At 53.6% G+C, this 25,325-nt stretch overlaps 9 protein-coding genes across 9 annotated transcripts; 4 read left to right on the top strand and 5 right to left on the bottom strand.

Moving 5' to 3' along the window:
* Positions 1-915: 915 nt before the first annotated feature.
* On the bottom strand, positions 916-2,038 carry ACO1O0_006230 (slipin family protein; the record flags this gene model as incomplete). Its single annotated transcript, XM_083195624.1, has 2 exons — positions 916-1,206; positions 1,274-2,038. 2 exons carry the CDS (start codon positions 2,036-2,038, stop codon positions 916-918), a joined length of 1,056 nt encoding a protein of 351 aa, XP_083048640.1.
* A 1,625-nt stretch (positions 2,039-3,663) lies between these two features.
* ACO1O0_006229 (anaphase promoting complex subunit DOC1 domain-containing protein) lies at positions 3,664-5,488 on the bottom strand (the record flags this gene model as incomplete). The annotated part of the gene is made up of 3 exons (XM_083195623.1): positions 3,664-4,210; positions 4,276-4,846; positions 5,395-5,488. The coding sequence occupies 3 exons, from the start codon at positions 5,486-5,488 to the stop codon at positions 3,664-3,666; spliced, it is 1,212 nt and encodes a 403-aa protein (XP_083048639.1).
* Positions 5,489-6,390: 902 nt separating this feature from the next.
* On the bottom strand, positions 6,391-6,920 carry ACO1O0_006228 (uncharacterized protein; the record flags this gene model as incomplete). The annotated part of the gene is made up of 2 exons (XM_083195622.1): positions 6,391-6,569; positions 6,638-6,920. 2 exons carry the CDS (start codon positions 6,918-6,920, stop codon positions 6,391-6,393), a joined length of 462 nt encoding a protein of 153 aa, XP_083048638.1.
* Positions 6,921-10,018: 3,098 nt separating this feature from the next.
* Positions 10,019-10,936, top strand: ACO1O0_006227 (uncharacterized protein; the record flags this gene model as incomplete). The annotated part of the gene is made up of 1 exon (XM_083195621.1): positions 10,019-10,936. One exon carries the CDS (start codon positions 10,019-10,021, stop codon positions 10,934-10,936), a length of 918 nt encoding a protein of 305 aa, XP_083048637.1.
* Positions 10,937-11,291: 355 nt separating this feature from the next.
* On the bottom strand, positions 11,292-12,873 carry ACO1O0_006226 (glycoside hydrolase family 7 protein; the record flags this gene model as incomplete). Its single annotated transcript, XM_083195620.1, has 3 exons — positions 11,292-11,701; positions 11,755-12,190; positions 12,247-12,873. 3 exons carry the CDS (start codon positions 12,871-12,873, stop codon positions 11,292-11,294), a joined length of 1,473 nt encoding a protein of 490 aa, XP_083048636.1.
* Positions 12,874-17,410: 4,537 nt separating this feature from the next.
* tsn1_2 (Translin-1) lies at positions 17,411-17,759 on the top strand (the record flags this gene model as incomplete). Its single annotated transcript, XM_083195619.1, has 2 exons — positions 17,411-17,414; positions 17,473-17,759. The coding sequence occupies 2 exons, from the start codon at positions 17,411-17,413 to the stop codon at positions 17,757-17,759; spliced, it is 291 nt and encodes a 96-aa protein (XP_083048635.1).
* Positions 17,760-18,220: 461 nt separating this feature from the next.
* On the top strand, positions 18,221-19,728 carry ACO1O0_006224 (uncharacterized protein; the record flags this gene model as incomplete). Its single annotated transcript, XM_083195618.1, has 2 exons — positions 18,221-19,102; positions 19,168-19,728. 2 exons carry the CDS (start codon positions 18,221-18,223, stop codon positions 19,726-19,728), a joined length of 1,443 nt encoding a protein of 480 aa, XP_083048634.1.
* A 1,766-nt stretch (positions 19,729-21,494) lies between these two features.
* Positions 21,495-22,262, top strand: ACO1O0_006223 (uncharacterized protein; the record flags this gene model as incomplete). Its single annotated transcript, XM_083195617.1, has 3 exons — positions 21,495-21,550; positions 21,642-21,731; positions 21,911-22,262. The coding sequence occupies 3 exons, from the start codon at positions 21,495-21,497 to the stop codon at positions 22,260-22,262; spliced, it is 498 nt and encodes a 165-aa protein (XP_083048633.1).
* A 742-nt stretch (positions 22,263-23,004) lies between these two features.
* On the bottom strand, positions 23,005-24,418 carry ACO1O0_006222 (aspartic peptidase domain-containing protein; the record flags this gene model as incomplete). The annotated part of the gene is made up of 4 exons (XM_083195616.1): positions 23,005-23,795; positions 23,849-23,973; positions 24,040-24,154; positions 24,208-24,418. 4 exons carry the CDS (start codon positions 24,416-24,418, stop codon positions 23,005-23,007), a joined length of 1,242 nt encoding a protein of 413 aa, XP_083048632.1.
* Positions 24,419-25,325: the final 907 nt, after the last annotated feature.

Raw genomic sequence — 25,325 nt, 5'->3', positions numbered from 1 at the left:
GATGGGTTTTGATGCTTCCGTGTTTGATATGCATATTCGAAGTCGCAGTACTTGGAATCAATCAGTCAATTATCAGTGTGTCCGTCTCTGCAGCCAGTGAAGACGATGTGGGCTATATTTCGTGAAGTTCACCTTGGGTTGCAATCCACTCTCGAGCGCCCCCGACTAGCTCAGTAGGAGATGACGTCGAGTCATAGATGCTCTAAGGTCCTATTGATGATAACTCCATATTCTTGGCACAAATGGCAATACTATTGTTACAATTGTTAAAATTATCAATTCAAGCTATAAATACAGATTCACCTCATGACGCGATCATCTACGTATAGCCTCCACCTCTTTCCTCGCGGATTCGAAACGACGCCAGTTGATTAGGGGTATCATGCCACACAGTCGGTCAGAGCGAGGAAGGATCTCATTCTTTCCTCATCTCTTACAATCTCATTGCCTGGGTATCATCTCTTGCCGTTAAAAAAAAAAAAAGAAGTGTAACAAACCCCTTGTTCCGTTATCGATCCTTCAGGAAATATCCCACGATTACTACTCCCAGATTCCATCTTGCAACGAGATAGTTGCTTTTTTTTTGGTGTGTTTTTGTTTTCTTGCCGCCATTCATGTATCCCTGTACGGGGACGACGGGGTATACGTTTCGTAACCGATGCAAAATTGCAGAAAAGCAGGGTGTGTTGGTGAGTGCTGTGCTGTCGCTGAACATGGTGAGAATCGAAGGCCAGGTTCTCGAGGCTCCCGCGCAGAGGAGTAGACGAAGCGCTATTTGAAGACAATCAAGGGCAATTTGCAGGGCATGAAACTGCGCCATCGAAATCAAGTAGACCAAGCTAAACCCCCACACGAGAAGCCCCGAGAGTCAGCATGCCAGGACATCACAGCCGAGTTTCAGACAATAACTCGAACTTAAATGTTCTCCACAACGCGAGCGTTCATGGCGGACTGGAAACTAGGATCCTGCTGACCTCCAAAGTCCCCAAACTGGGGGTTCTGGGCACTGCTCTCGCCCGTCTCGTTGGCGGCCGCGCCGGCGATGGCGCTGCTCATGTTCATGGTCTGGTTGGCGGCGGGCAAGAAGATGACCTTGCTGTTGGCCGACTTGGCCATGGCCTGCATGGCCTCGAGGTAGCGGATCTGCATGGCGGGCGCGGAGCTCAGGATGTCGGCGGCCTGGCGCATCAACTTGGCGGATTCGACCTAGAAGGGAGCACATCATATTAGTATGGGGTGAATGGACAATTTGCTGAGAATGGATGTATCTTACCTCTGCCTTGGCGGCAATGACCTTGCTCTCACCGATACGCTTGCTCTGGGCAGCCATGGAGAGGGATTCCTGGAGCTCCTGGCTGAAGATGATGTCCTTGATGAGCATGCTCTCAACCTGGACACCCCACCCGGCGGCCACGTCCTCAATGATCTCGCCAATGGACTGGGCAACCTCCTCGCGGCGCTCGATAACGTCCTGGAGGATGCGCGCGCCAATGACGTGGCGCAGGGTGGTCTGGGTGCGCTCGACGAGGGCCTGGCGGACGTTGGTGATGCCGAAGGCGGCCTTGTGGGGGGAGACAATGTGGTAGTAGATGACCGAGGTGAGGCGTAGGGTGACGTTGTCCTTGGTCATGCAGACCTGCTCGGGAACCTCTGCAATCTGGATCTTGACATCAACCTTGGTGAGACGCTCGGAAAGGGGGTTGATCTTGATGAGACCAGGGTCAACGGCCTTGTAGAAGCGGCCAAATTTGGTGACGAGACCGACGTGGCCCTGGTCGACATGCTTGTACGGGTTGGGGCAGAGGATGCAGCAGGGGATGGCACCTATTGTGCCGATGCAAGCGCCAAAGGTATTGATCATGGAGCCATACCAGCCCTTGGGGTTTGCCTCGTTGCTAACAACAGTAGCATAGCTGCGCTGGAGATCCTCAGGCTTGGGGGGCTGGACGGTCATCTTATTGTGAGGCTGGAAGCCAATGGGGGTGTCTGCGTCGGGTGCCTTGGAGGACGAGCCCTCGGCTCCGTTGATTGCGGACATGATGGGCGGTGATTAATTAGCGGTGTGTGGTGCTGGTGATCTTGAATATTTGATAGAGAGGTCGGTTCAGTAATTAGGGGTCGACCGTTGGGTGGTTCTGGCGAAGTTTGGGACGAAGGGGTATCTCAAGAAGGGAGGAGGAGATGGGCGATGGGAGATGAGGGTGTGGTGCCCTTGTTATATAATGAGTACCTGATGGATGATGGGCTGACCTGAGTGAGAGATCCAGAAGGACTGGGAGCTGACGTCGCCTCGTCGGCAGTTTCCCAGTTGTATGACAGCACATAACTGGTACTTCAGATGTTAGGACCATCAGAACCAAGAGCCGGGTACCCAACTGGGGAAGCTCCCCTGGGATCCAGACCCCGGATCCTGCAGAGCGCGAGAGGACAGTAGTGGCCAATCAGGGGAACTCGCTGAAGGAAGGGTGGGTCCTCGCAGCGCCATGGCCAATGCGTCGTCTTGGCTGGGGCGGGGCAAAATCCCAAAGAAGGCTGTGTCGCTGCGAACCCAACCTCCCTCGCTGAAAGCCGTCTCTGTCACCACTGACCTCCCAAGATCACCCCTCTCACCGAGCGAACAACGCTACGGAGTACATGCGATCTATCCGAGACGGACAATACGGAAGCCTGCTCTAATCACCGTCCTATCGCCGCCAACCAAAGTTAAATGCACACACCCGTATTGGTACATAACTGTGCTTGTGCAGCGAGTGTCCAATGATGTCGATGCCAGTCCGTAACCACAATCACGGGGGCAATCAACGTGACCGGCACAGCCTCCGCATTCCGCGCCGCCCGGGCTTGGCTGACATGATGTCAAAGGTACCAACTTGCGCAATATCGCCCGATGGAGGTTGTTGGATGCCATTATCATTTAATCCGGGCGTTGGTGATGATGGATGAAGCGTTGATGAAAGGGTTGATCTGTCATCTTGCATACTACTATTGGCCCGATGCCGTCCCTCCTGGAGCCTTAATAGCAGCCACGCGGTCTACTGTTGACAGCTGGGCAGTCACCCACGACTTCTTGTTTTCAGTACCGTAGTGTACGAATAGCTTAGCGGTGGTGGTTTGCCGCTGCCTGTGATGAACGCCCTGCACTGCCTCAACACCGCAACGGAGGCGAACCTTTGCAGTTTCCCGGGGGTACGGTCACTTCGTAGATCCGTAGATCCGTCGATCCGTTCAAGGTTATGACCGAACTGCGTCTCCTAACTACGCCGTGCAGGGCTGATTGCTAGGCTGCATTAGCACCACGATGGATGGTATCATCAAGTGTTCCTTTGCATATCCTTAGTATGGTCTTATCAAGCTGCGTGGCCAATGTCAACACCAACTTTGGATTCCAATCGTTTCTCATTCATGTCGTGAAGCTCTATCCGACCCAGACCCTTCTAAACTCGCAATAGCCTTGTCAACGCCAGAACTACTATGCCATGTGTCGTCTCGGTCCGCAGATCCGCAGTGATCCATTGATGTAATCTTGCATCCAACTTCCAACCATAGTAGAAATCCCAACCTTTTCCAGCGCGGCTGCGCGAATCCGCCATAGCCTGTCGGAAACGCCACCATCCAAACAACTGGAAGAAAATGCAACAATGTCCAGTAGGTAGGGAACACTCTTCACCGGATTTCTGGATCCCGCATAAAGTCGGGAATCGTCAAGCCTGCGTCGCCCGTCTCTACCCTGGTCTCGGCCAGTCTCCTCGCCAGGCCGCTCAGCCTCACATCCCCCTCGCCCCTATCCTCGACCGGCGCGGCCGCGTTGGTATCCATCAGCTCGACCACGTCCTCGACGGGGTTGTTCTCCCTGCCCGGTGCCTGGCCAGACTCGACGTCGAAAGCGTAAATTTTAATGCCGCGGAGGTGTGTGTCCTTGCCGTTCTGGTGATTCTCGAGGATCTGCATCTGGAGCACGTACGACACGAGCGTGTTCCCGTCAGGACCGCCGCCCGTTCCGGCGAGCGACACCTGCTGCCAGCCCACGGGGGAGTCGAGCGTCAGGTGGGCGAACTCGATGAGGTTGTTCTCGCTGGTGCCAGACTTGAAGATGATGTTTGTCGGGGTGTATGACTCATCCTCGGTGTAGTTAACGTAGAAGCGCAGGTCTCTGATACCCACTCGTTTGACAAAGTATACTGTGAGTTTGTGTGGTTGAGGGCCATCCGACCTAAAACCCAACATGTCAGATCGCCAGGTTCCATCAGCACATGGGACAAGTTCAGGTTCACTCACTGCCAGTAGAGGTTGAGGTCATCGCTCCGTAGCTCCTCCACGCCATTGCCTTGTTTGTGGCTGCTTACGGTAAACCTTCCGAGGTTGGATATCTCCTTGAGTCCCAGCGCAGCGGGGTCCGCGAGCGTCTCCTGATACCCCTCGACAGCCTCCTCGTCCTCCTCGTCCCCCATTTCCTCGGCGACTTCGTCATCAACAAGGTCATCATCAATGCTGGTGTCCTCTGCCTCCAAGTGATCCTGCTCCTGCTCATGGACCTCGTACTGGGGACTCTCGATCCGTTGGGGCAGGTGGTCTTGCCTCCCCCTAGTCATCCCCAGCAGACTCAGATCCGGTTCGGAGCTTGAGTCGTCCGAGATCTCGGGCATGCTGAGGCGCGCGTGTGGCATGGCTGCGAGCCGGTTAGTCATCTGTCGTCGAAAGCGCGCTCTGGAGCGCCTCAGATCCCGCTCCGCTTGGGTGAGGTCGCGGCGGGCGCGAGTGATGTTTCTGGCGACGGCCTGGAGGTGAGAAATCAAGTGCCCCTGCCTGCTCTGCTGGGCAAAGTAGACGGCGTGCACATTCTCCTTGTCTAGGGAGGGAAGAGGGCGGAAGGTAGAAGGTCGACGACCGACGACAGTCCCAGAAGGTGAGATGGGCAGCTCCTGCAGAGGCACTCGCTCAGAGAGGGATGTTTGTGATTGAAGAGTTCGAGAAGAGTTAGACCGGTTATTGGCGGGTCGGGAGCCCAGAATTAAGGGAAATGGAAACATTTTCAAGAGAAAAAGGATTGATTCGTACGTATTCAAAAAAAAAAAAAAAAAAAAAAAAAAAGTGAGGTACGAATAGATAAGAGTGACTATGTGACATGCCAGGGAGGGAAAGCCAAAGAAAGGTAGGTTGTGGGAGGAAAGAATGGAAAGATTGAAAATTCTGGCTAGAAGGTCCAGATATATAGACTGAACTGCGCCAAAATGGCGATAGAATAAAGCAAAATGAACGTGAGCGAGGGCAAAGATGGCAGAGTGTGTGCAGAGGGAGATGTCACAGACGCGGGCCAGCAATGTGCAAGATTGAGGCGTCTCATTAGACCATGTCGGGGGAAAGTAAGTAAAGTAAACGGCAGAAAAATCTACTCACCTCGGTGCAGTCGAAATGGATTTGGAGGAGGCGCTGCGCCAGAGGAAGACGAGGCGTCGTTGACGTCGTTGGGCTGGTCTGGCGTGAGGTGCATCACCTGTCGACGGCGCTGGGGAGGGTGGTTGTGGTGGTGATGGCGATGGTGCTGGTGTTGGTCCTCGTCGCCCTCGCTGGCACCCTCCAGACCTGCATGGGCTGCGCTTGGGGGAGTCTCATTGTTGCGGTGGGCAGCTGCATGGCGAGCTCTTCTAGGTCCACGCGAAATGTTGTCCATGTTTCCCTTCCATGTTCAGGTGGTGAGTGCTGTGAGGTCGCGTCGAGGCTGTCCTCTCAATGTGGGTACCCGCGCGTGTATTGAAGTCTTGGCTTTAATTTTCAGACCCATAATAATATTACCCATTAGAGCACCCTCTGTGCCACCCGAGGTTATACCGGCATAACTAACTAGTAGTACTACATGTAAGTACTCACTTACATACCTAGGTACCTATATATAGACTCAACATGTTGTAATAGTCAGCAGGTAGATTTGCTTCTATTTTAGTCTATATATATATATTTCTTTAAGCAAAAAGAAACTAATTGATGTGTCATTTATTGGTTTAAAGCATCATTGAACTCGGTCCGCCACGTTATTCTAATTACCTAAATTTAAGTCTATATAGTAGACAATTCTTATTAGAATAATATAGCGGATCTATTTCACTACATGTCGAGTCAATAAATCACCAATCAATTAAGCTCTACCTCAAAGTGCAGTCAAACTAGACTGAATCTATACTTGGTGAGTTATTCTAATTATTAAGCCCATACCAGGCACGAGTATGTATCTGTGCAATACGGATATCAAACTGGCAAGACTCTGCTGGCAGTAAAGACTGGATCAATTTATATCAAACTAACAACTAAATAACACGTTCTGGTGACAAAAGAAAATAGACACATAACATCCACACGGCCGAGTAGCCAAAAAAAAATAAAAAAATAAAGGTACCCCTAATCCTTCTTGTAATTGAGAGCGCTGGAAAGACCTGCCAACTGCTCCTCATTCAGTCCGGTGTACTCGAGGCAGGACGATCCACAAGGACTAGGGCGCGCACCGTCGCCGTTGCAAGAGCCGACAAGGGCCGAAGCTAGGTTCATGCAAGCCGGCGGAACATTGTCAAACTGGGCCACTGGTAACAATTAGTTTAGGATTTCTATAATAGGAAACACCCCTTCCTTGGAGATTGGCGAGACTTACCGCCGTCTTCAGGGGTCGAGCTTGTGACTTGAACCGTCTGCGCATTGACTTGCTGGTGGCACTGGTCGAAGTTGTACATCGGTACGTTGCAAGGACCAACGTCGTCGCGTTCAATAATAGTTTCGGTGGTATCGAGAACGTCGCGCTTGGAGACACAGCCGTGTCCTGGGTTGTGGGAGCACCATCCGGCAATTGAGCCACCGATTGCACCTCCACCAAGCCCAACTAAGGTGAGGGTATCTGCAATCTCAGCGACTGGGATGGCGGCAAGGGCAATAGGCATATTGATGATTTGTGATGTGGATGTGTGAGCTGAGTCAAGTTGTGTTTCTTAGGGTTGGTTTGTGACTTGAGTGTAGATGTCTGGATGGCACGGCGTGTCAAGACGACGGGAACAGTGACCTCTTTATACTCTTTCCTACGCTTCCCCTCTGACCTCTTGTGACACCTTATTACAAGCGTCCGAGGAACAGCTAGAGTCTCTTCCCCTAGGAGAGAGAGGGGCATCAAACTTGAGGCATGAAAGAATCAGCCTTGTTGGTTGGATGCGGCTGGCGAAGCCACCCGTGATCAGCCAGTCATCAACCGATTCCTCATTTCCCCGTGCTGGATAAGTTTAGAAGACGCGGTATGATGTCAGGATCGTCCTGTAGAGGATTCATGTTTTTGGTAGGAGGGCGAATATCGGCATCTCAGTTCCGTTGTTTGGGGGCTTTGGAGGCTTTGGGGGGAGGGGCATTGGCACGAGGTTCCATACGACACACAACAGGAAGACATACATGCCATTTATGCTAAATGTTTAGAAAAAGAGTTAAGGTATTTAGCACTCCCCGAAACTCCCACTTGTGTTCTATCATGTCTCCGGTCGCTTTTTACCCGTTTATAGAGACACAGCGTTCCAAGGGCATGCCATCATTGCTTGTCCTTCGATATTGTCTCTGACCAGAATCGATTCAAACTTCACCAAGCATACATAATATAGCCCTGGAAAATCCTTCCGTGTCTCTGTAAGCTCACAGCCCCCAAGTGGAAGCGGCAGAACTGTCAGGCTGTCCGGCGGTCAGGGGGCACAGCAGTCGGATGTAATTGCCGGTCACAACCAACACGCTAAAAACGGAACCCGAAGGGTGTGAGCAACTCTAAAGAGCTAAGGTGTTTTTTAGGCATTGCCTCAGTAGGAGAGTCCCGATAGTTGACATAAATGTACTCTAGCCTGGAGGTTGAAAAAAAGGGGCCGAGCAACATTGGAGTAACACATAGAATGCAAGTTAAAAGCGCTGTCTATCTTGGATCCTTGGATTCTCATCCGCAGCAATTACAACACTTATACGAAATGAACACCATTGTTGCCCGCCATCCACTGTCCGGCTTTGCTGTGGCAACAGTATTTTTCCATCTTGCTGTCCAGAGGTGCCCAGGATATCAGCGACACATCTTGGGCGGGCTTCACATTTTCAGCGTTGCTCTTCCGGTCTACCTCCATGTCGTTGATGAAGGGGAGCGAATTTCTCATCAATGTATATGGATACCCTTTGTGCTCTACGGCACCCTGCATACAGCATCCCTTCTGTTTTTGGAGAGCAAGCAGGTTGAAACGAGCCGGATGTCTGCTCCTCAAGGACTGAGGGCTGTATATCGTTGTTGGAGCAATATACGGAGACTCAGTCTTTCTGAAACCGACCTGGCAAAATACAAGTCACGCAACCACCCTTCTTTTGCTGCGCAGAGAGCTATCCGTATCGTTATTCTATGGATAGCGAACAGTCTAGTCACCACACTCACCTCGAAGATATTCCAAATCCACGGCGTTTCCATGGCACAATTTGCGCCTCCGAAAAGGGGATTCCTACCTCCTATGACGCAGGCTGACCTGTGCCTGAGGGGAATCATGTCTGTCCAGTGGATCTGGTGCACGTACGCAATTCTTACGGGGGCGCACGACCTGCTGGCCCTCCTCTTTGTATCCCTCCTCGGATGGGACCAGCCGGAGGAATGGTCGGCACTGTACGGGCCCCTGACGGAGGCATACTCACTCCGGCGCTTTTGGGGCGTGTTCTGGCACCGGCTCCATGTGGCCCCATTTGAAGCTTACATGCCGCTGTTTCCCGCCCACGGGCGGCGCTCTGTATATCGACCGCCGTTGCATAAAGCCGCGCGGGCGTTGTGGATGTTCCTGGTATCTGCTACCTGCCATGCCACGATCAACTGGATCGTCTTGGGCAAGTCCAACGCGGGCGAGGAATTTCGGTTCTTTCTTTACAACTATGCTGTCTGCACAGTGGAGTCGATACTGGGAGTTGAAGTTGGCCGCAGGCTCCAGCTGAAAGACAGCCCAATAACCCGGTTGTTGGGTTATTTTTGGGTGTTGAGCGTCTTGTTCTGCCTCGTGCCGTCCTGGCAATACTCTCTGGTGTACATTGCACGGGATTACTGATGAGTCTGAGGTCACTGACGCCACACATCTGACTTTTGGTGGCAATGGGTACATGTATCTAGGTATTAATAAGGTACTACTAGTAGTATAGTGAAATCAAAAATAAGTAAATGCATTTATTTCCTGGGGTGAGTGACTGGTGGTGTCCAAATATATCCAGGATGCGCATCAACTCACGAGACCGTATTGAAGCAGATGCCACCCGCGGATCAAACTCCCAGTACAATTAGTTAGTAGTATATCTATTTGTAGAACACTCATACATGATACTATGGAGGTCATGGTGTGGAACCTTCGGAACAAACGGCACGACGTGTTGTCATCCTGTCTACACTCTACAGCCCGGTTCAACGGCACAACGTTGGGGGATCGTCACGGCCCGTAATCGATGATCATTAATTTGCACTTCAGCATTTTTGTATTTGGAAGGTGGCACAGAAGGCGAATTCACGACCAACCACCAGCTGTAGGAATATAATATGGCGCGGCCAACAACCAACAGCAACCCGGGGGAGGTCAGCAAATGAGCAGATATCTGCAAAGAATAAACAGATGAGTTGGAACGCCGCCGGAACAAACGGCACCGTCATGACGCAATGAGGCACCTGAATAAAGCGATCAACCAACATGTTGGGTGCATGTACTTATATTATATGTATTGAAGGCAGCACGAAGTACAGTGCACGGGTGATAACCCCACGCTTACAACAACCACTTGTAAGGATTCGGAATTTCGAACGACCTTTGATCCTTCCAAAAGAACCCACATGCAAAAACATTCATTATACCTGGGTTTATAACATCATAACGCTCCTTCCTCCAACTCCCTAGCCACCATCATTGGGCACAATCTCACCGCCCGCCCTCCTTCCTGCCTTCGATACTCTTCTACGCGCTTCTATACTTATACCGCTTCTACTACCACAACATCTCACCGATCCCTCAGAATGAGTGACAAGGAGAGCCAGAGTGTCCAAGAAGACATCAAGGATGACGATGCGCCACCACCATATGCTGAGCAAGCGGATGTCCAACCACCACCGGGGCATCAGATTCAGAGGATAGAGACGGCAACCTATCTCGCCCCGTCTTGCACCCCCCATCGTCCATTCCCGCCATCTCTCGTCGCAATATATTCCTGGGACCACTGGAAGGGCTTCTATCTCTGCGACCAAGCCAGCTCAAACGAAAAGCTATTCTACGCCCAGGTTCACACAGGCTACAGCGGCAAGCCGCCCCTGGGCCCCCGACCAGGCGTGCAGCTCCACGACGGGACGAGGCCCACGGACCCCGTCCTCGCCGCCTCGGGGGACGAGTCGCAGGCGTCCTCCAGGGTCTACGCCTTCAACAACCGGAGCGTTGTGCTGCTTCCCGCCCTCGAGCAGGGCCCAAACTCGGCCCGCATGGACACGGAGCGGATGCTCGGGCTCGCTTCTGACGAGCATGGGGCTGCGTGGCGCTTCTCCGTCGAGGTTGGCAAGAGGGAGCACCGCGAGAAGTTTGAGTGGAGGAAGATCAAGAAGGGGAGCGATGAGAATTTCCATCACTCTGCCTTTAAGCTCGTGCGGCTTTCTTCAAGGGTGACGCAGTATGGAACAAACAGTGGCGATGACGGAGTGGCCGGTCAGAGCTCTCCTGGTATTAGCAGCCAGGAGGGCGAGACGGTTGCCATGTTGGCAATGTGCGGGCCCTCGTTTACCAAGATGTTTACCGTGAATCTGCTGGGGAGTGCCAGGTCTGGAGAAGTTGGGCAGCGCGCCACACTCATGATTGTCGTTACGGCGCTGAGGCTGTGGGCAATGGGCGTGAAGGGCAAGACAACCAAAACATTCAACAGCACCGCGCAGAAGATCCGCAGCCAGTAGGGCAGTCATAGAGGCATTTATATTTAAGTTAGACCCTGTTTTCCGAACCACGTGGCCTCTGGCTGATCCGCGCCTAGATACTATGGAGAGTATGTACTGGAAAGTATGTACATGTATATACTTATTCGCTCACTCAGAGCCAAGGCTCAGCAAGTGGACGAGCACTTGCCATCCCAGACTTCTAGCGGGCAGCAACACCGGTGACCTTAGAGGCACTGCGAATAATACTCGCTGGCCTTGGTGCACTTGTAGGGCGCGACGCAGGCAGTCGGGCCGGTCCAGTTAACGCCGCCGCATCTACAGAGACACTCCCAGTTAGCAAAAAGCGCGGAGACAAGAGGACTATTTCATATGCTTACTGCTCCCACTGCTTGGCAAGGCCGGAGCCGTTGGTAGGCTGAGGCTCGGTGGGCTTGGTGGACGTGGGCTCAGGGTCGGTGGGATCGGTGGGCGTGCCAGAGCCTCCGGTCGAGCCAACGGGGCCAAACTTGAAGTTGCTGTAGGTGACCTTGGCGTCGCGGAACTTCTCGCGGACCTGGTCGGGCGACGAGCCGTCGATGGCGCACTCTCCGCGGGGAACGCCGGGCTCGGACGCGTCGCGGTCCAGGGGGTACTTGACACCGTCGAGCCACAGCATGTTGGAGTAGCCGTCGTCCCAAATGGACATGACGAGCACCATGGGGTCGGCCGTGGACTCGCTCAGCTGCGCCCAGCCGCCGACATCAAAGAACTTATCGCTGTCGTTAAAGGCCGCCTTGGAGGCGTCTGCCTCTGGGTCAGCAAATATACGTTGGTACACATGGTACAAGATGGCTTACCGCAGTATTCGGCGTCAATCTCGCTGCCGCCGTCAACATACTGTGACCCGGGCACGTCGAACCTCACACCATCCTGGACAAAGTACTGGCTGATGCTGTTCAGGGTGCTGCCGCCGTTGAACTGCGTCACGACAGTGAACTTGCGCTTGGTGTCGATGGTCTTGCCAGGCCCGTAGAAGTCGGTGTTGCCGTGACGGAAGGGGTTGAGATCGCAGCCATCGGGGTCGCAGTCACCAGCATAGCGGTCCTCCGAGTATGTGCCACCACAGTCGGTCGTCTCGCACACAAAGTACTCGTTGGTACGGCACGGGTGAGGCGTCAGCGCAAACGACATGCTGTTGGCCTCCCAGAGGTCCATCTCCGGGCAGCACGCGCCTCGGGCGCCGATTCCGCTGTTCTCGTCCGTCTCCGAGGGGTTCCAGCCCTCGACGTTGGCCTGGGGGTTCATACCATGTCAGCGAGGGGTCATCCAGGTCTGGTCATTGAACACACCTTGCCGCCAACCCACTTGAGGTCGCGGGCGCACTGCGAGTCGCAGTATCCAGTACCGTACTTGGCACCGGCCTTGTTGCTCGGGTACCGCTCCTTGCCGCCGTCAGCGTCCATGGTGACAAAGTACACAGCTCCGTTGAGGCCGCAGCCAATCTCGGCGTTCTCGACGTCAAACGAGATCTCGTTGCCGTTGGGCGTGAAGGTCTGGTACGTCTCGTCGTCGGCCATCAGGTACAGGCGGGAGCCGATGTTGGTTCCGTAGGCGTGGTCGTTGCGGAACTTCATGGTCACGGCGTTGCCAGAGGTGGTCACGCCGTAGGTCCCAGAGTAGTCGGCTCCCTCGACAGCGCACTTCTCAGTGCAGGTGTCGTCGTCCGGGCAGTGCTCGTCAATCCACGCGTTGCCGTCGTAGCAGTTCTCAGAGCCGCCCACGACGTGGGTCCATCGCCAGTTGGCGTCGACGACGACCTTGCCGCTGACATTCTGGCACTGGCCTGGTGCTGTGCACCGCTGCCAGGTAACGGGCGGGTGCGTCTCGGACTGCAGGGTGCCGATCTGCTGGGCGGCGCTTAGAGACCCGAGGGTCAAGGTCGCAAGCGAAGCGGTGAGTTTGGAGTAGGAATGCATCTTGGAAGAATTGCTTCGTGGCTGACTGGTTGCTGAGTTTCCTAATCCACGAAGACGAGGATCCCGTAGCCTTCTTATACTTGGCCGTCGTCGTCCCTCGACCCTCTTGGCTCACCACTTCGTCGTCAACGGCAACTGGGGGAACAACTCCGTCGGCTTGCCCATGTTCGTAAACAGCTTGGCACATGACAGAGTGGAAACCGCAGTCAACGACTCCAGGAACGTCGGCACCGGGCACCGCGCCGGTGGGTTCAGCACAGTCCCACTGCAGGTCCAGGCGAAGCCGGCCGCCAAGCATCACGAGAAGCGACATGCAAGCCCTCTCCCCTCTGCCAAGGCGCCCAATACGGAGGAATAGGTGCCTGACAGAGGGCAGGACCCCGCAACTTCCCCAAGCCCAAAAATTTCAATAGCCCATCCCAACCGCATAGATGCAGGTTCTTCGGGCCGCCTTGACGAGGAGCCTGTCGAATGGCCGTGGGAGGCCTGACTTGAGAGCTCTAAGGACTTTGGGCAGTATCTTCTATGAATATTTTGGCCCGGACTCTACTATGCACTCAGCCTGGGCAATGATACTTGAGAGTCTGTTTGCAGATCCTCATGTGGGACTACGTAGCACGGCAGCGTCCCGCTGCGCCGGGACGCCGCTTAGATCCGATCAGCTTAAGCGACGATCATCAGCGCAATGAATATATCTCTGATAGTATGCTGCGTATCGACGATGCGGCTCTCCTGGGTCTGCTGAGTTGAGAAAGGATTGTCGGTGGTGTAGTAGGGAATGGTGGTGCCCCCCATCCATTACCCCAGCATCCCCAGATCCTAGACCCCCAAACTGCCCCCGATACCCCGCACTGCTACCTATTAGGGTAAGTCTCCCCTACATCTCCTACACCTCCTAGTACATCCCATACATGCTACTTCAGGTAAGGGCCCCAATAAAAATCCTAGATCGGCCCTCGGACCCTGAATCTCCGCATCGGCGCAGAACGGATAAACGCCGACACGATCTAGAATACCTACTAGTATTCGTAGTGTTGCATCACACCCTTCATATCAACTCTAAGTCCACTTCGGCCTGCTCCACAGACTGATTCATCTGGATGCCGGTCCTGCCGTTCCGCCAACCAGACCGAGACAGTCCACCTGAGCACACTTGGGATAGATTCGACTGTCCTTTGCATCTCCCTGTGTCCTGGTGATGAGGACCCAGCGCAGGCCTAGGCCGGTCCAGGCTGGCCTATTCCAGAGTGGCCAACGCGCCGGGGGGGGGGAGGGTGGCCTCCCCCATCTATGGCAGCTACCGATCAACCCTGGCTTCTATTGGACGGGTGACATCCCGGCCCGAGTAAACTTTTAGCTACTTAACTCCTCGAGGCAACGGAGAACTCCCAGATCTCCGGGACTAAACTAGTAGGCCATGCCGCTGCTATTGCCGCATCCCATCTTTCGGCATCTCGTGTTGCCATCGGCTCGCCGGTGTAGCAGGGCCTCTACATGGTATTAACAGCCGCCGTCCGTGACCCCAACGTTCGGACCCGCCAGCTTGCCAAGCTATGTACTAACCCAGCGAGTCTTGAAACGTGGGATCGATAGCCCGGTCCAGCCGGCCCGTCGGTCTCCGTCATCCGCCAAAATCGGGAGTATCGTGAAGAGGATTACTAGAGTATTGACAAACGGAGGCATATTATCCAACTGCGGGCGTTCCTAGTCGCTCCTAGTCGCTCCTAGTCCGGCTCTACTAGGGAGGAGGAGCTATTGATTTGTCAGCTATATAAGCGTATAAAGCGGTCAGCTGGGCCCCATTTACAATTAGTACTGGGGATACGATGGGATGTATTCCGGATACAAGGTTCGTAATCTCCCCCGATGATCAATCCAGCTGTCAGAAGCGTGGCCCAGGTAGCGTCGAGGGTGCACTCGTGACTACCTACACATCGACTGGAAACAACGATGCCTTACTGCAGCCAGAGTTTGGAGCCCTATATATCAACAGGGTCACCCTAGGTACTTCTATTGCCCAGTGACCACGCTTCTATTAAAAATATAGTTGGGATTAGGGCGCCATTTATTTACTCTCTTCAATATCCTCCCCGGCTCCTGACACTAGCCTATCTATGTATTTCTAATCTAGTCATAATTAGTGGAGCAGGAAAGGCGCTTGTTCAATGTTTATAATCAATGCCATTGATATTCTACTAGTATATTTATTCACACACTGGGAACTGTAAAGATGTACTTTGCTCAGAAATAAAAACATTAAACTGTACTAGGAAATATAGAAATAGGTCGGAACTGACAGGTCTATGGTAGGGCTGCATGATAAGCAGACGCCCGAGAGAAATCACCGTCTATCCGTAGAAGAGACGCTAATAATTAAATGTCCTGTAGGGATTTCTCAGCTGACGCAGATCAGTAATGAGGGGCCCCCCAAGTACGGATAAGCCGGTTTCCTATTTGAGGTATCACACTAGTAGCACTCCGTACTATGTAGCCAACACTGCCAAAGCTGACAAAAGCGGATATTGCCATGCAGTTCTTTTGGATCTTGTCATCTACCCTAGTGCTCTGCGTAGTTTAGTACTTGCACGCTCTTCTGTCTATCCTTGTAGTTGGCCCGTTAGTCGAGGATTGAATATTCCTACTAGGGAGTTTTGCTCAATCCTATAATAAACGTGGGAACGGTGCTTCTTTAATAAATGTACCTAGGTTACACAGCATACCTACTTACGCGGCCAGCCTCCGTTTTTGGAGACGGCAGAAGGTGCTAGATGGGTTCTTGACAGTGTCTGATGCATATTGTAGTAAGCTAGGTACTTGCATATAATATTCCCCAGTTCCCACTATCAACTTTGATCCGACCCCCAGCTTAGCTAAGGCTTCTTGCCAATGCAAGTCTCGAGCGTGACGCCCTCCCTGCCCGAGGGGATGTAGCCGACGCCGCGGTCCTTGGCATATAGACCTTGGTGAAGAGTACATACCCCACATGTGCATCTTAAAGATGAAGAGATGCATCATGCAGCACCTTGGATGACGCTGGGTCGTTGGCTCACGGATGAAGCTGTCAAACCTGTCAAGCGGCCCATTGCATGTACGTACTAAAAGGATCAGGTCATCTGACAAGTCGTCTGTCCACCATGTCCAATACTATCCAACCGCCAGACTCCACAAGACGGCCAGACCACTGCCGGGTACGTATCACCTTTATCCCGGGAGTTCATTGCCGAATCACCAGCGTCATCATCGACCAGGGTTTCCCCTTGGGCCCAGCCTGACATATCCACTCCCCAGGCTAATGTACATAATGTACATATAAACTGACTGACCCTTGCTAATGTTGCAATATGGGTCGAAATAGCAAGCTCTAGCTGTCGGTTAGTGGTGTCCCTATAAGGCAGTATCAATGCCACATAGTTTAACTGCACAATTCCCATTCTAGTTTGTACAGAGCACATGGCACACTGGCAGATACCAGCCTACCACCTGTCATTACCCGGGCCTTTTCTCACCGCTCATCCCACCTACTTATATTTGTATACATTTATTTTATACCCACGCCATCCTATCCGTTCTTATTAAGTGGGTGAGGGGGGCAGATATGCCAAACATACTTCGTACTCACCTAGTTGATTTGCCATTATTCAGAGCCACGGACTTCTACATTGACTGCCCTGATGACCAACTGAATTGGCATACGGATTATAGTTTAATTATAACCATATACCGTTGATTCATATAGTATAGTATTCATACAGGTGACTCCTAGGTAGGTATGGTTTTGCGGCCATCACGTGAGCTCTCATATATATGTATCTACCCCAGGCCTCCTCTACTTCTCCATATTGACTATAGCTACTTCTGTATATTCCAGCACTTGCTCTTTTGCATTCATAATTCAAGGCTTCCAATGTATGGTGCTTTTGAAAACATTGAATCACTCCTCCCCAGCTGTTTCGATCGACTCTCGCGGGGGCTCCTGTAGTGCTCGGGACGAACCCCGTCTACCTCGCTCACCAGGCAACTTGTGTATCTCTGTCTCCTTGTCTCCGTCCCCCAATTTGACGTCCATGGGGAAACATCAAACAGCTTAGCAAAGTGTACAGAATGACAAACATCACAAAGCCCATCAGCCCCCCCAACAACACGCCCAGGAAGGCCAACCGCAGCGTGGTGGGTTTCTCATCGCCATCTTCTCCGCGCTGCTGTGCGTCGGCTATGCGGCGTAGGCCGCTTATGCCCGCGCTGAGAGGCTGCCCTTCTGCCATGATGCTGTGTAGCGGAGTGAGCTCCCTTTGCAAAAGAATCCGATGTTGGCACCAGTTTGTTCTTCGGCCAAGGATGCTTGTGCCTACAAGCTTCGGGCCAGTTGGAAGTCCTTGCGATCATCAGAACGGGAAATATGTATTCTATACAAGATGAGTGAATGGATGCCGCAGCTGATCAAAGGCATGCGCCAGTACCACCACATTCCGAGTCAACAGTGAATCCTGTGAAAGCGATACATGCTACTAGTCAACTGCAACTACATCACCTTTGGTCCATGCGTAAGTGAATAGATGCCCCATATCGAACCATACATTCTTAATTTATGAGTATCTACAGGGCCCATCTCTCGTTTCATTTCTCCGTACTATCTCAGGAGAACCCGTCGTTACGACATCATCAGTATCGTCTTCAGTCGGAGAAAATGCCATCTCTTAAATCCGCGGTCGCTTGAGGGCCGTCGTTGTGTCTGCGTCATCTTCAGTCCCACAAACCCCAAGGACCGCGATGCCTTCCACATCACCATCGAGGAGTACCTCCTCTCCCTCACCGACCTGATGCAGGACCTGTCATGCTTGGCCACCAACGCCATCACCCTCAGCATCAGCATTTTCGCTGCCCGGTAACGGTCTCGGGCTCACCTCTAGTAGTTGATGATGGGCATTGCAATACACCACCAAGTTCAAAAGCCGACCCAAATACTTGGACGCCCTTGCTCAAAGAGCCTCTATTCCCGCCGCGGCATAGTCAGGTCTAGAACTGCTATAATCCACTTGCGTCATGTCACCATCAAGCCCCAAGAGGGTGACAAGTCCGGGAGTCTTTCGTTTACCTAGAGCGCCACTTGGGCGGCGTAGATTCATGTCGCCCTGTCTGAACTTTAATACTTCGGCTTCTCGGGCCATCATCCAGCCACGCAAGCCCAGGACCACGTCCTTTAGGCAAGGAGGGTTTTTGGTTGAGACAATCCCATGCATGAGGCATAGAATACCCCAAGCTCGCAAGTCTCCTTCTTTTCACACGTTGAGGGCGACGCCGACCGCTGAAAACCACTATCATGGATGGCGCACAATCGGCATTCGTCCATATGCTCTCGGGCTCGGGCGCTTGTCTACGGCGGCCTATCGTGCTTCTCCTCGTCAGTACGGCCATATTTGGGATCATCCTCATTCCCTTGAGCCGATTGGGTCCTCTGTGCCCTGATGGGGGTTCCTGCCTCCAGCAATGGTCCAAACCGGAGTACTACTACTCTTTTGGCAGCAGACACCAGATGACCAACCTGCAGGTTCCCGGGCCCAACAGTCCGGAGTGCGCCTGGTTTCCCGATACGTCCCGCATCCTCCTAGTCATGAAGACGGGGGCGTCCGAGGCGTATGCCAAGATACCGACGCAGCTACTAACGAACCTGAGATGCCTCTCCGACTTTCTCATCTTCAGCGATATGGAGCAGACCGTTGCAGGCCACCAGATCCACGACAGCCTCAACACTGTCCTGCCGGAAGTGAGGTCCGAAAACCAGGACTTTGACCTCTACGAGCGCCAGAAGAAGTGCCGTGTCGATCAGGAGACCTGTAACTGGGGAAGCCGTGTCACCCCCAAGGGGTGGCCACTGGATAAGTATAAGAATATACACATAGCAGAGAAGGCATACGCCCTGCGGCCCTCCCATGACTGGTACCTATTTGTCGACGCCGACACGTATGTCGTGTGGCCAACGCTGGTGGAGTGGCTTGCTCGGCTCAATCCGCGCAACAAGCACTACTTGGGCAGCGTTGCGCAGCTCGCAGGCCATCTTTTTGCCCACGGCGGGAGCGGCTATCTAATGTCGCAGGGGATGATGCGGGCATTCCTTGGTGGCAAGTCGGGTATTGCCAACAAGTACGATATCGCAGCCAAGTCGACATGCTGCGGGGACGCCCTGCTCTCCAAGGCGCTCAAGGCGGAGACGGATGTTTCTGTGAAGAATGCGGTAAGTGGGAGAGGCCCCCTTTGACGAAAGGATAAGCTGGCTGAAACGGCTGACCACGCCGACAGTGGCCGACGGTCAATGGGGAGCAGCCTCACACCCTAGCATACGGGGAGAAGCAGTGGTGCCAACCAATCGTGACCATGCATCACATTGGTAGCCAGGGAGTGTCCGAGTTTGCCGCGTTCGAGAGGGAGCAGAACTTTTCGAGTCCCATGCGGATCAAGGACATATACCATCAATTCCTCGAGGACGAGCTGCCGAGGATACGAGACGACTGGGACAACATGAGTGACGACATTTATTACCTAAATTTAACTACCTCTATTCCCAAGGGATGGGACAGCCGAAAGATCAAGACGGAAGGGCTCTCAGAGCTTGAGCAAAAGGCACACTGGAGTTTCGACGACTGCCACAAAGCCTGCCGGAGTCTGTTGAACTGCCTCCAGTATCGCTATTACCGGGGTGTTTGTTCGACGAGTTCCAAGATCAAACACGGGCAGCCTAAACACACGGAGGGTGAGTCTGGTGCTGAGGAACACTGGATGAGCGGCTGGAATTTGGAGAAGATTGAAGCCTGGGTCCGAGATCACGATAAGTGTGGAAGAGTGGCCTGGCCGAAGCTGTGAAGTGTGCATCGGTTTCCAGAGCAGCGGTGACTTTGGGGACAGCAAAATATAATCATACATAGTAGTATATAAGCGACGGGAACTGGCATATCGACTAGGAGCATGTCATTGAGACAAACTAGGATGCTGGAAGGCTAGATGGCGGGGATTTCCAGGGTATCAATCTGGATGCCGTTGTGATGAGGCTCAGAGACAGAAGATGTGCTTGGAGGGGGTTGTCTGGGCCCCCCTCCTGTTGGGCACTGGAGTCCTGGTCTTCCGGACTACGAGTACTCCGTAGGCGAAGATCAGTTGGCCCACCACTCTGCAAATGAGCTGGTCAGCGGCCCACAGTAGAGAGCAGGCGCAATTTGCAAATCTCATGAGAATCGCGGCAGCGTTGCCACTGCACCAGTGACGGATCGTCGCTTCGGTGGTAAGGCGGGGGTCGTTGAAGTGTGAAATGAGAAATCGAGAAGGCGAGAGACGGCGAGATGAAAGCTGACATCATGGCAATCAACCAGGCACTGCCGAGGCCGGTGGGCAAATGAGATGCGGTCCCATGGTAATTTGCCTGGCGCCAGGTTCGTTATTATTTGCAGGCTTGCTCGCGACTGGCCAGGTCCGGCTTGGCGTGTCGTTTTGGGCCCTCCCCATCCTGATGGGGACCATGCAATGGTTAGCCATCTCCCGAATCAGATGATCGCCTGCATGAGACGAGTCTCTTATGGATGCTCGTCGCGTCTCCTGGCCACGCTCGCGGATGACTTTGGTCTCGAGGTCGAAAGAAGGTTTGCGTGGCCACGCCCTGCAGTGTCTGCACCCGCCTGGCGTATTCACACCTCGTGCGCTACTGTCCTTCTCTCCTTCTCTAGCCCCCAAAGAGCGAGCGGTCCAGGGAATTTTTGCGCAAATGGCCAAACCTTGAGGCTCGTAGCAACCAATGGATAAAATAGTAATACCCCCAATCTCTCGGGCTCCAAAACGCCCAATGGCGCTACGGTAGGCTAACCCCGGGCGGGTGGTCCCTGGACTGGTGCTCCAGTTGTTGGCCTGTCGCGCCGCGTCGTCAACACCGGTGGATTGTGGACTGTGGAATCGTGGATGCCCGATGATGATGATGATGATGATGATGGCGGCGTCACGGGCGATGCTTCATCTATGCCCACGGCCTCTCACATGGCTCCCTGCGCGAGGTCCGATGCCCAGGCAATATGAAGCATGAGGGTGCTGAGACGCCGCCGGCGCATGATCGAGACAGTGTTTCAGATGGTTTCGTCTCCGGCCCTCCTTTGCTCGTTCATGCTTTCGGCTCGCACCGCGTGCTGGACCTCGCAATGCAGGTGGACCGTGGGTGGATGAAGGAAGATGCGCGGGGAGGTTGCCCTCAATGCCCACAATGCCTATCCGTACCTAGGAGTGATGTGCCCGCCTGCCTGTGCCTTCCAATGATCCAATGAGCCCTTGCAGATGTTCCTTCCATGGTGATTCCCACCGCCCCAGCCCTGGCAGGCACGCCCCAGGTTGCCGGTTGCCCAACTTGCCTGCTGGTTCAGTGGTTCCCCCCTTCAACCCCTTCGACCCCTGTCTGGCAATTGCTTTGCCCGAACTCCGCTAAAGGGAGTGCCCTGGCCTCTCCTCCACTCGAGGCCAACTCCCGCATTCCATTGCCCATCCATCCATCTATCCTCCTCCTACCATCTTCAACCACTTCACAACGCCAGCTGTCCGCCGCGCTCAAGACGTGATCCTATTTGCAACTACCACTCCTCCCAATTACAACCACAATGTCTGACGAGGAGCTCGATCGTGACTGGAAGCCCAATGGCCGCCGACCGCAGTCGTAGGTCGCCCCTACCCCCTGTGTTTCGAGCAAACCCAATCTCGAGCTATGGCGGTGGTTGACATTGGCTAACACGTTCGCTCTCTGCTAGCACCATGGCCCGGTCCTTCTCCCAAGAGCTCATGGACATTTTTCGCATCGAAAACTCCATCTCCGACCTCGACCAGCAGGTCGACCAAAGGTCCGTTGACACTCGAAGCTTCCTATCACTGCCACTCCCGTCCCGCGTCCGGCCAGAACCAACACTGCTAGCACCAACCCCGCTACTATGACACCTTCCTCTTAACAGCTGACTACAGCTACTCCAAACTCACATCACACAATTCCATCTCACACAGGCTAATATTGAGTTACCCACAGGAAACAGAATGTCGGCAAGAGCAGCACCGAGCTTGCGTCCCTAGAAGCCCGTCTTAAGGAAATGGAAACGCGACTCAAGAGGAGCCAAGCAGCCCAGGCACGCATGTCCATCTCCCACCCCCCAGGCAGCTTCGCCCAGGCCAACAGAGCTCCCACCGGCCAGCAACAAGACGCTCCTCCCGCACCTCCCCCCAAGGACGATGCCGACGCCTCCAAGGCCCGTTCACGCCCCGGCACCGCGAGCGCCCCCCAGCAGGCTCCCAGCTCGGGCAACATGCCCCCTACCCCCGGGGCTAGTGAAGGTGAATATTATCTCGTCACCAAGGCTGATTTGGACGACGCCCCGCGCTGACCTCTCTCTGCCGGCTGAAGATGGTGACCGCGAATAAACAGTGGCCCCCTGATAAGTTTCGAAAGCATCGATTGTTTCATGCGAGAAGTGGAGAGAGCCCCTCTTCTTGGTATGGGTACACTCCCCCGAAGAAGCGTGGCGTAACATACGGTGTAACATACGGTCCGACTGGCCGTTCTTTTTGACATTGGAGTACACCGAAACACCTGGCAAGCCAGCGCAAGTTCCAACTGGCCAGGATAGGAGTTTTTTACATTTTGCATGGGACCAGCAGAGCGCCATGTCCCCGTCATTCGCTAGACCACGTTTACCCCGGCGTTCAGGCATCACGATACCTCCTTACCCTTCCCCCACCGACCTCTTTCTTGATCTGAACTTTTTTTTCGACATACCCCTTTTTTTCTTTTTTTTTTCTCCAACCCTCCGACGCGGCTGCCGAATTCATGAACCGACAAGGCCGCTAGCAAGGAAACGTCTATTTTCTCCTTTTTCGGGAAGCACGCATATGAATTTTGTAATAGGGTGGTCGCGCCGGGATGGGAAACGGATGAAATACTGGCACCGCTGCCACGGTTAGAGGAGGGAGGAGGACGGAAATGGGAATTGTAGTTGAGGGAGTATTGGGGCACTAAACTGAGTGAGTTGTATATACCGTCTTGTCTTTGTTTCCAGGACGATGGCATAATACACCGACACTTCCATGAAGATATCCGGAGATCGATCGTCCCACGTGGAAAAGCAATTAGGCCACATCGTCAAGCTCCTTGTTAGCGAACCCGACCTTGCCCTCCTCGAGGTCAAAAGCAACAAAGAGGGCCTTGAGCATGATGTCCCCAAAAATGGTAACCTCGAGGCCTTCGGCGCTCTGCATCCCGGCCCAGCAGTACCCCGGGTCGCTCTCCACCGGCCCATAGTTGAGGTACGGACCCGGTATGGTGAGGACGTGCTCGGTGCCAGGGAGCTTGAAGTACAGGTTGGGGAGGTTCTTGGCCAAGTCGCAGGGGAAGGTGTAGGCGTCGGAGAGGCGGGGGTCGACGCGGATGCCGGGGATGTTGAACCAGTACAGGTTGGCGAGCTCGTGGGGGAGGAACATGAGAGTGGTTCCCGTGTCGATGGTGGTCCGGAACTTGTGGTAGTACCAGGTCATATCGCGTCCGCCGTCCCAGGTGGTGAGGTCGAAGGTGACGTCCCAGTGGGGGCTGTCTAGGTCCGTAGCGAGCCAGGTGATGTTATCGGAGGCGAGGTCGTCGTCGACGTAACCAAAGTCGAAGCGTCCAGTGGCGTTGCGACGGAGGTCAGCGGTGAAGACGGGGCGGTCGAGCTGTGGGCGGAGGAGGTCGAGGAAGGAGTCGGTGGGGGGTTTGATGCTGTTGGGCAGACTTTTGGCGAGGCCCATGATGCCGCTAAGTCCAGCCTCCTGCTCAAAGCGCGTGGCGACGACCTGAGCAGATTGGATGGTGGCATTGTGGACTTGGAAATCGCCTAGACGGACTGTGTCGGTATATGCGATGCCGCTGGCGGCGGTGCCATCCACTACCAAAGTCAGAAGCGGCCATCTTTGGATAAAGGGGTAGTAGTATACATACTATACTCGACACCCCACGCCGCTTCCTCGATGACGTGAGAGGTCCTCGACTTGTTAGGATAGTATTGCGGTGCCCAGGGTCCCTCTTGGTTGACCCGGTACACGGTGTCGGTCGATTTCATCCACCTAGACATTCTAGTTAGGCTACTGGCCCCGGGTAACAAGGAAGCCATGGCTCAGTTCAGCACTTACATATCAGAAGAAGCAGTATCCAAGGCCATTTTCAGGACCTGAGGCGGATTCCCAATTTGGACATCAGCAATGTAAATATCGTCGCTGCCCAGGGGTTGAACATCAACACGGCCTTCTAGTAACATATCAGCATCTCAATCAAGTAGGTCCAATTGTAGAAAAGCTTACCGGTGTCAGCAAGTGATAACATGGGGTAAATTTCCTTAGAGATGCCTTTCCCCCATTTCTGGCGAGCGGCTGCCCAGTCGCGGACAAAGTCTCTTGTGTGTCCAGGCTTCTCGGCGACAGAGAGGGAGAAGGTCTTGCCACGCTCCAACGCTGCCACGCCTCGGACCGCGAGGCCAACAAGGATGGCGGTAAAAGAAAGGAGGCAGTGCATTGGTCGAGGCCTGGCCGGCGACTTTGATACCACCTCTTTGGAATTGTTCCGAAAGGTGATAGCCTGTGTGAGAAAGGCTGTTTGAAGGAAGGTGCAACTCTATCAAAATAGAAAGCAGCCAAAATTCTCACTCAAATTATGGTCATTTATAAAGGAAGAGATGGACACCGGTATCGGAAGGAAGATTCACTAAGATAGTACCTTGTGACGAATTTCTCCCGACTTGAAAACGGCCGCCGATAGTTGACTGAAGTCCTGCCAGCTGCGAACAGATGACAGGCGGATCCGAAGAAGGGATGGTACAAATCAGACCATTCCCTGTACTTCAAGGCAAAAAGAAAAAGACGCTACACAGATGGTAGGCACCCGGAGGCAAACGGGACGTCGCAGACACCTAGACAAGTCTCTTTGGTACCCACCTGCGCTCGCTGTTTAACCCATCTCAGCCTGCTTACGGTATAGGTACTGTGTTTCCCCTTATCCCAAGTACGGCAGATAGGTACATTTCTAACCAACACCTTTATTCAAGCCTTCGTCGACAACGTTGGTGCCGCGGGGTTCGGCGGTACGCTCCCGTCTGGCCTTGTTTGTCTTCGGCACCGTGCTCTACACACCTGGCATCCATCCAGCAGATAGATTTTCTTCAACGTCCAAAACGCTTGATCAGGAGACCCGGTCACCCCATCCCAGGTTGTAGCAATTTCGTTCGTTGTACATACCAAAGGCAAAATCTCACGACGAAACATGCAGTTGACTGGGGAAACAGATCACAAGCCCCGAGATGCGACAACCGCGATGGACTCGATCGAGTGCCTATTGAGTCGAGAGAAGTGGCTCGCCAGCTTCCCACATACACGTGCGGTAAGGCAGCATCATGACAGTCCGAATCTAATCCCATTGGTTAAAA

The sequence above is a fragment of the Amphichorda felina genome (assembly GCF_050947745.1).
Source record: "Amphichorda felina strain 45539 chromosome Unknown scaffold_6, whole genome shotgun sequence".
Taxonomy (NCBI): Eukaryota; Fungi; Ascomycota; class Sordariomycetes; order Hypocreales; family Bionectriaceae; genus Amphichorda; species Amphichorda felina.
Note: the sequence above shows the minus strand (reverse complement) of the source record. Positions and strands in the feature narration are given on the sequence as shown.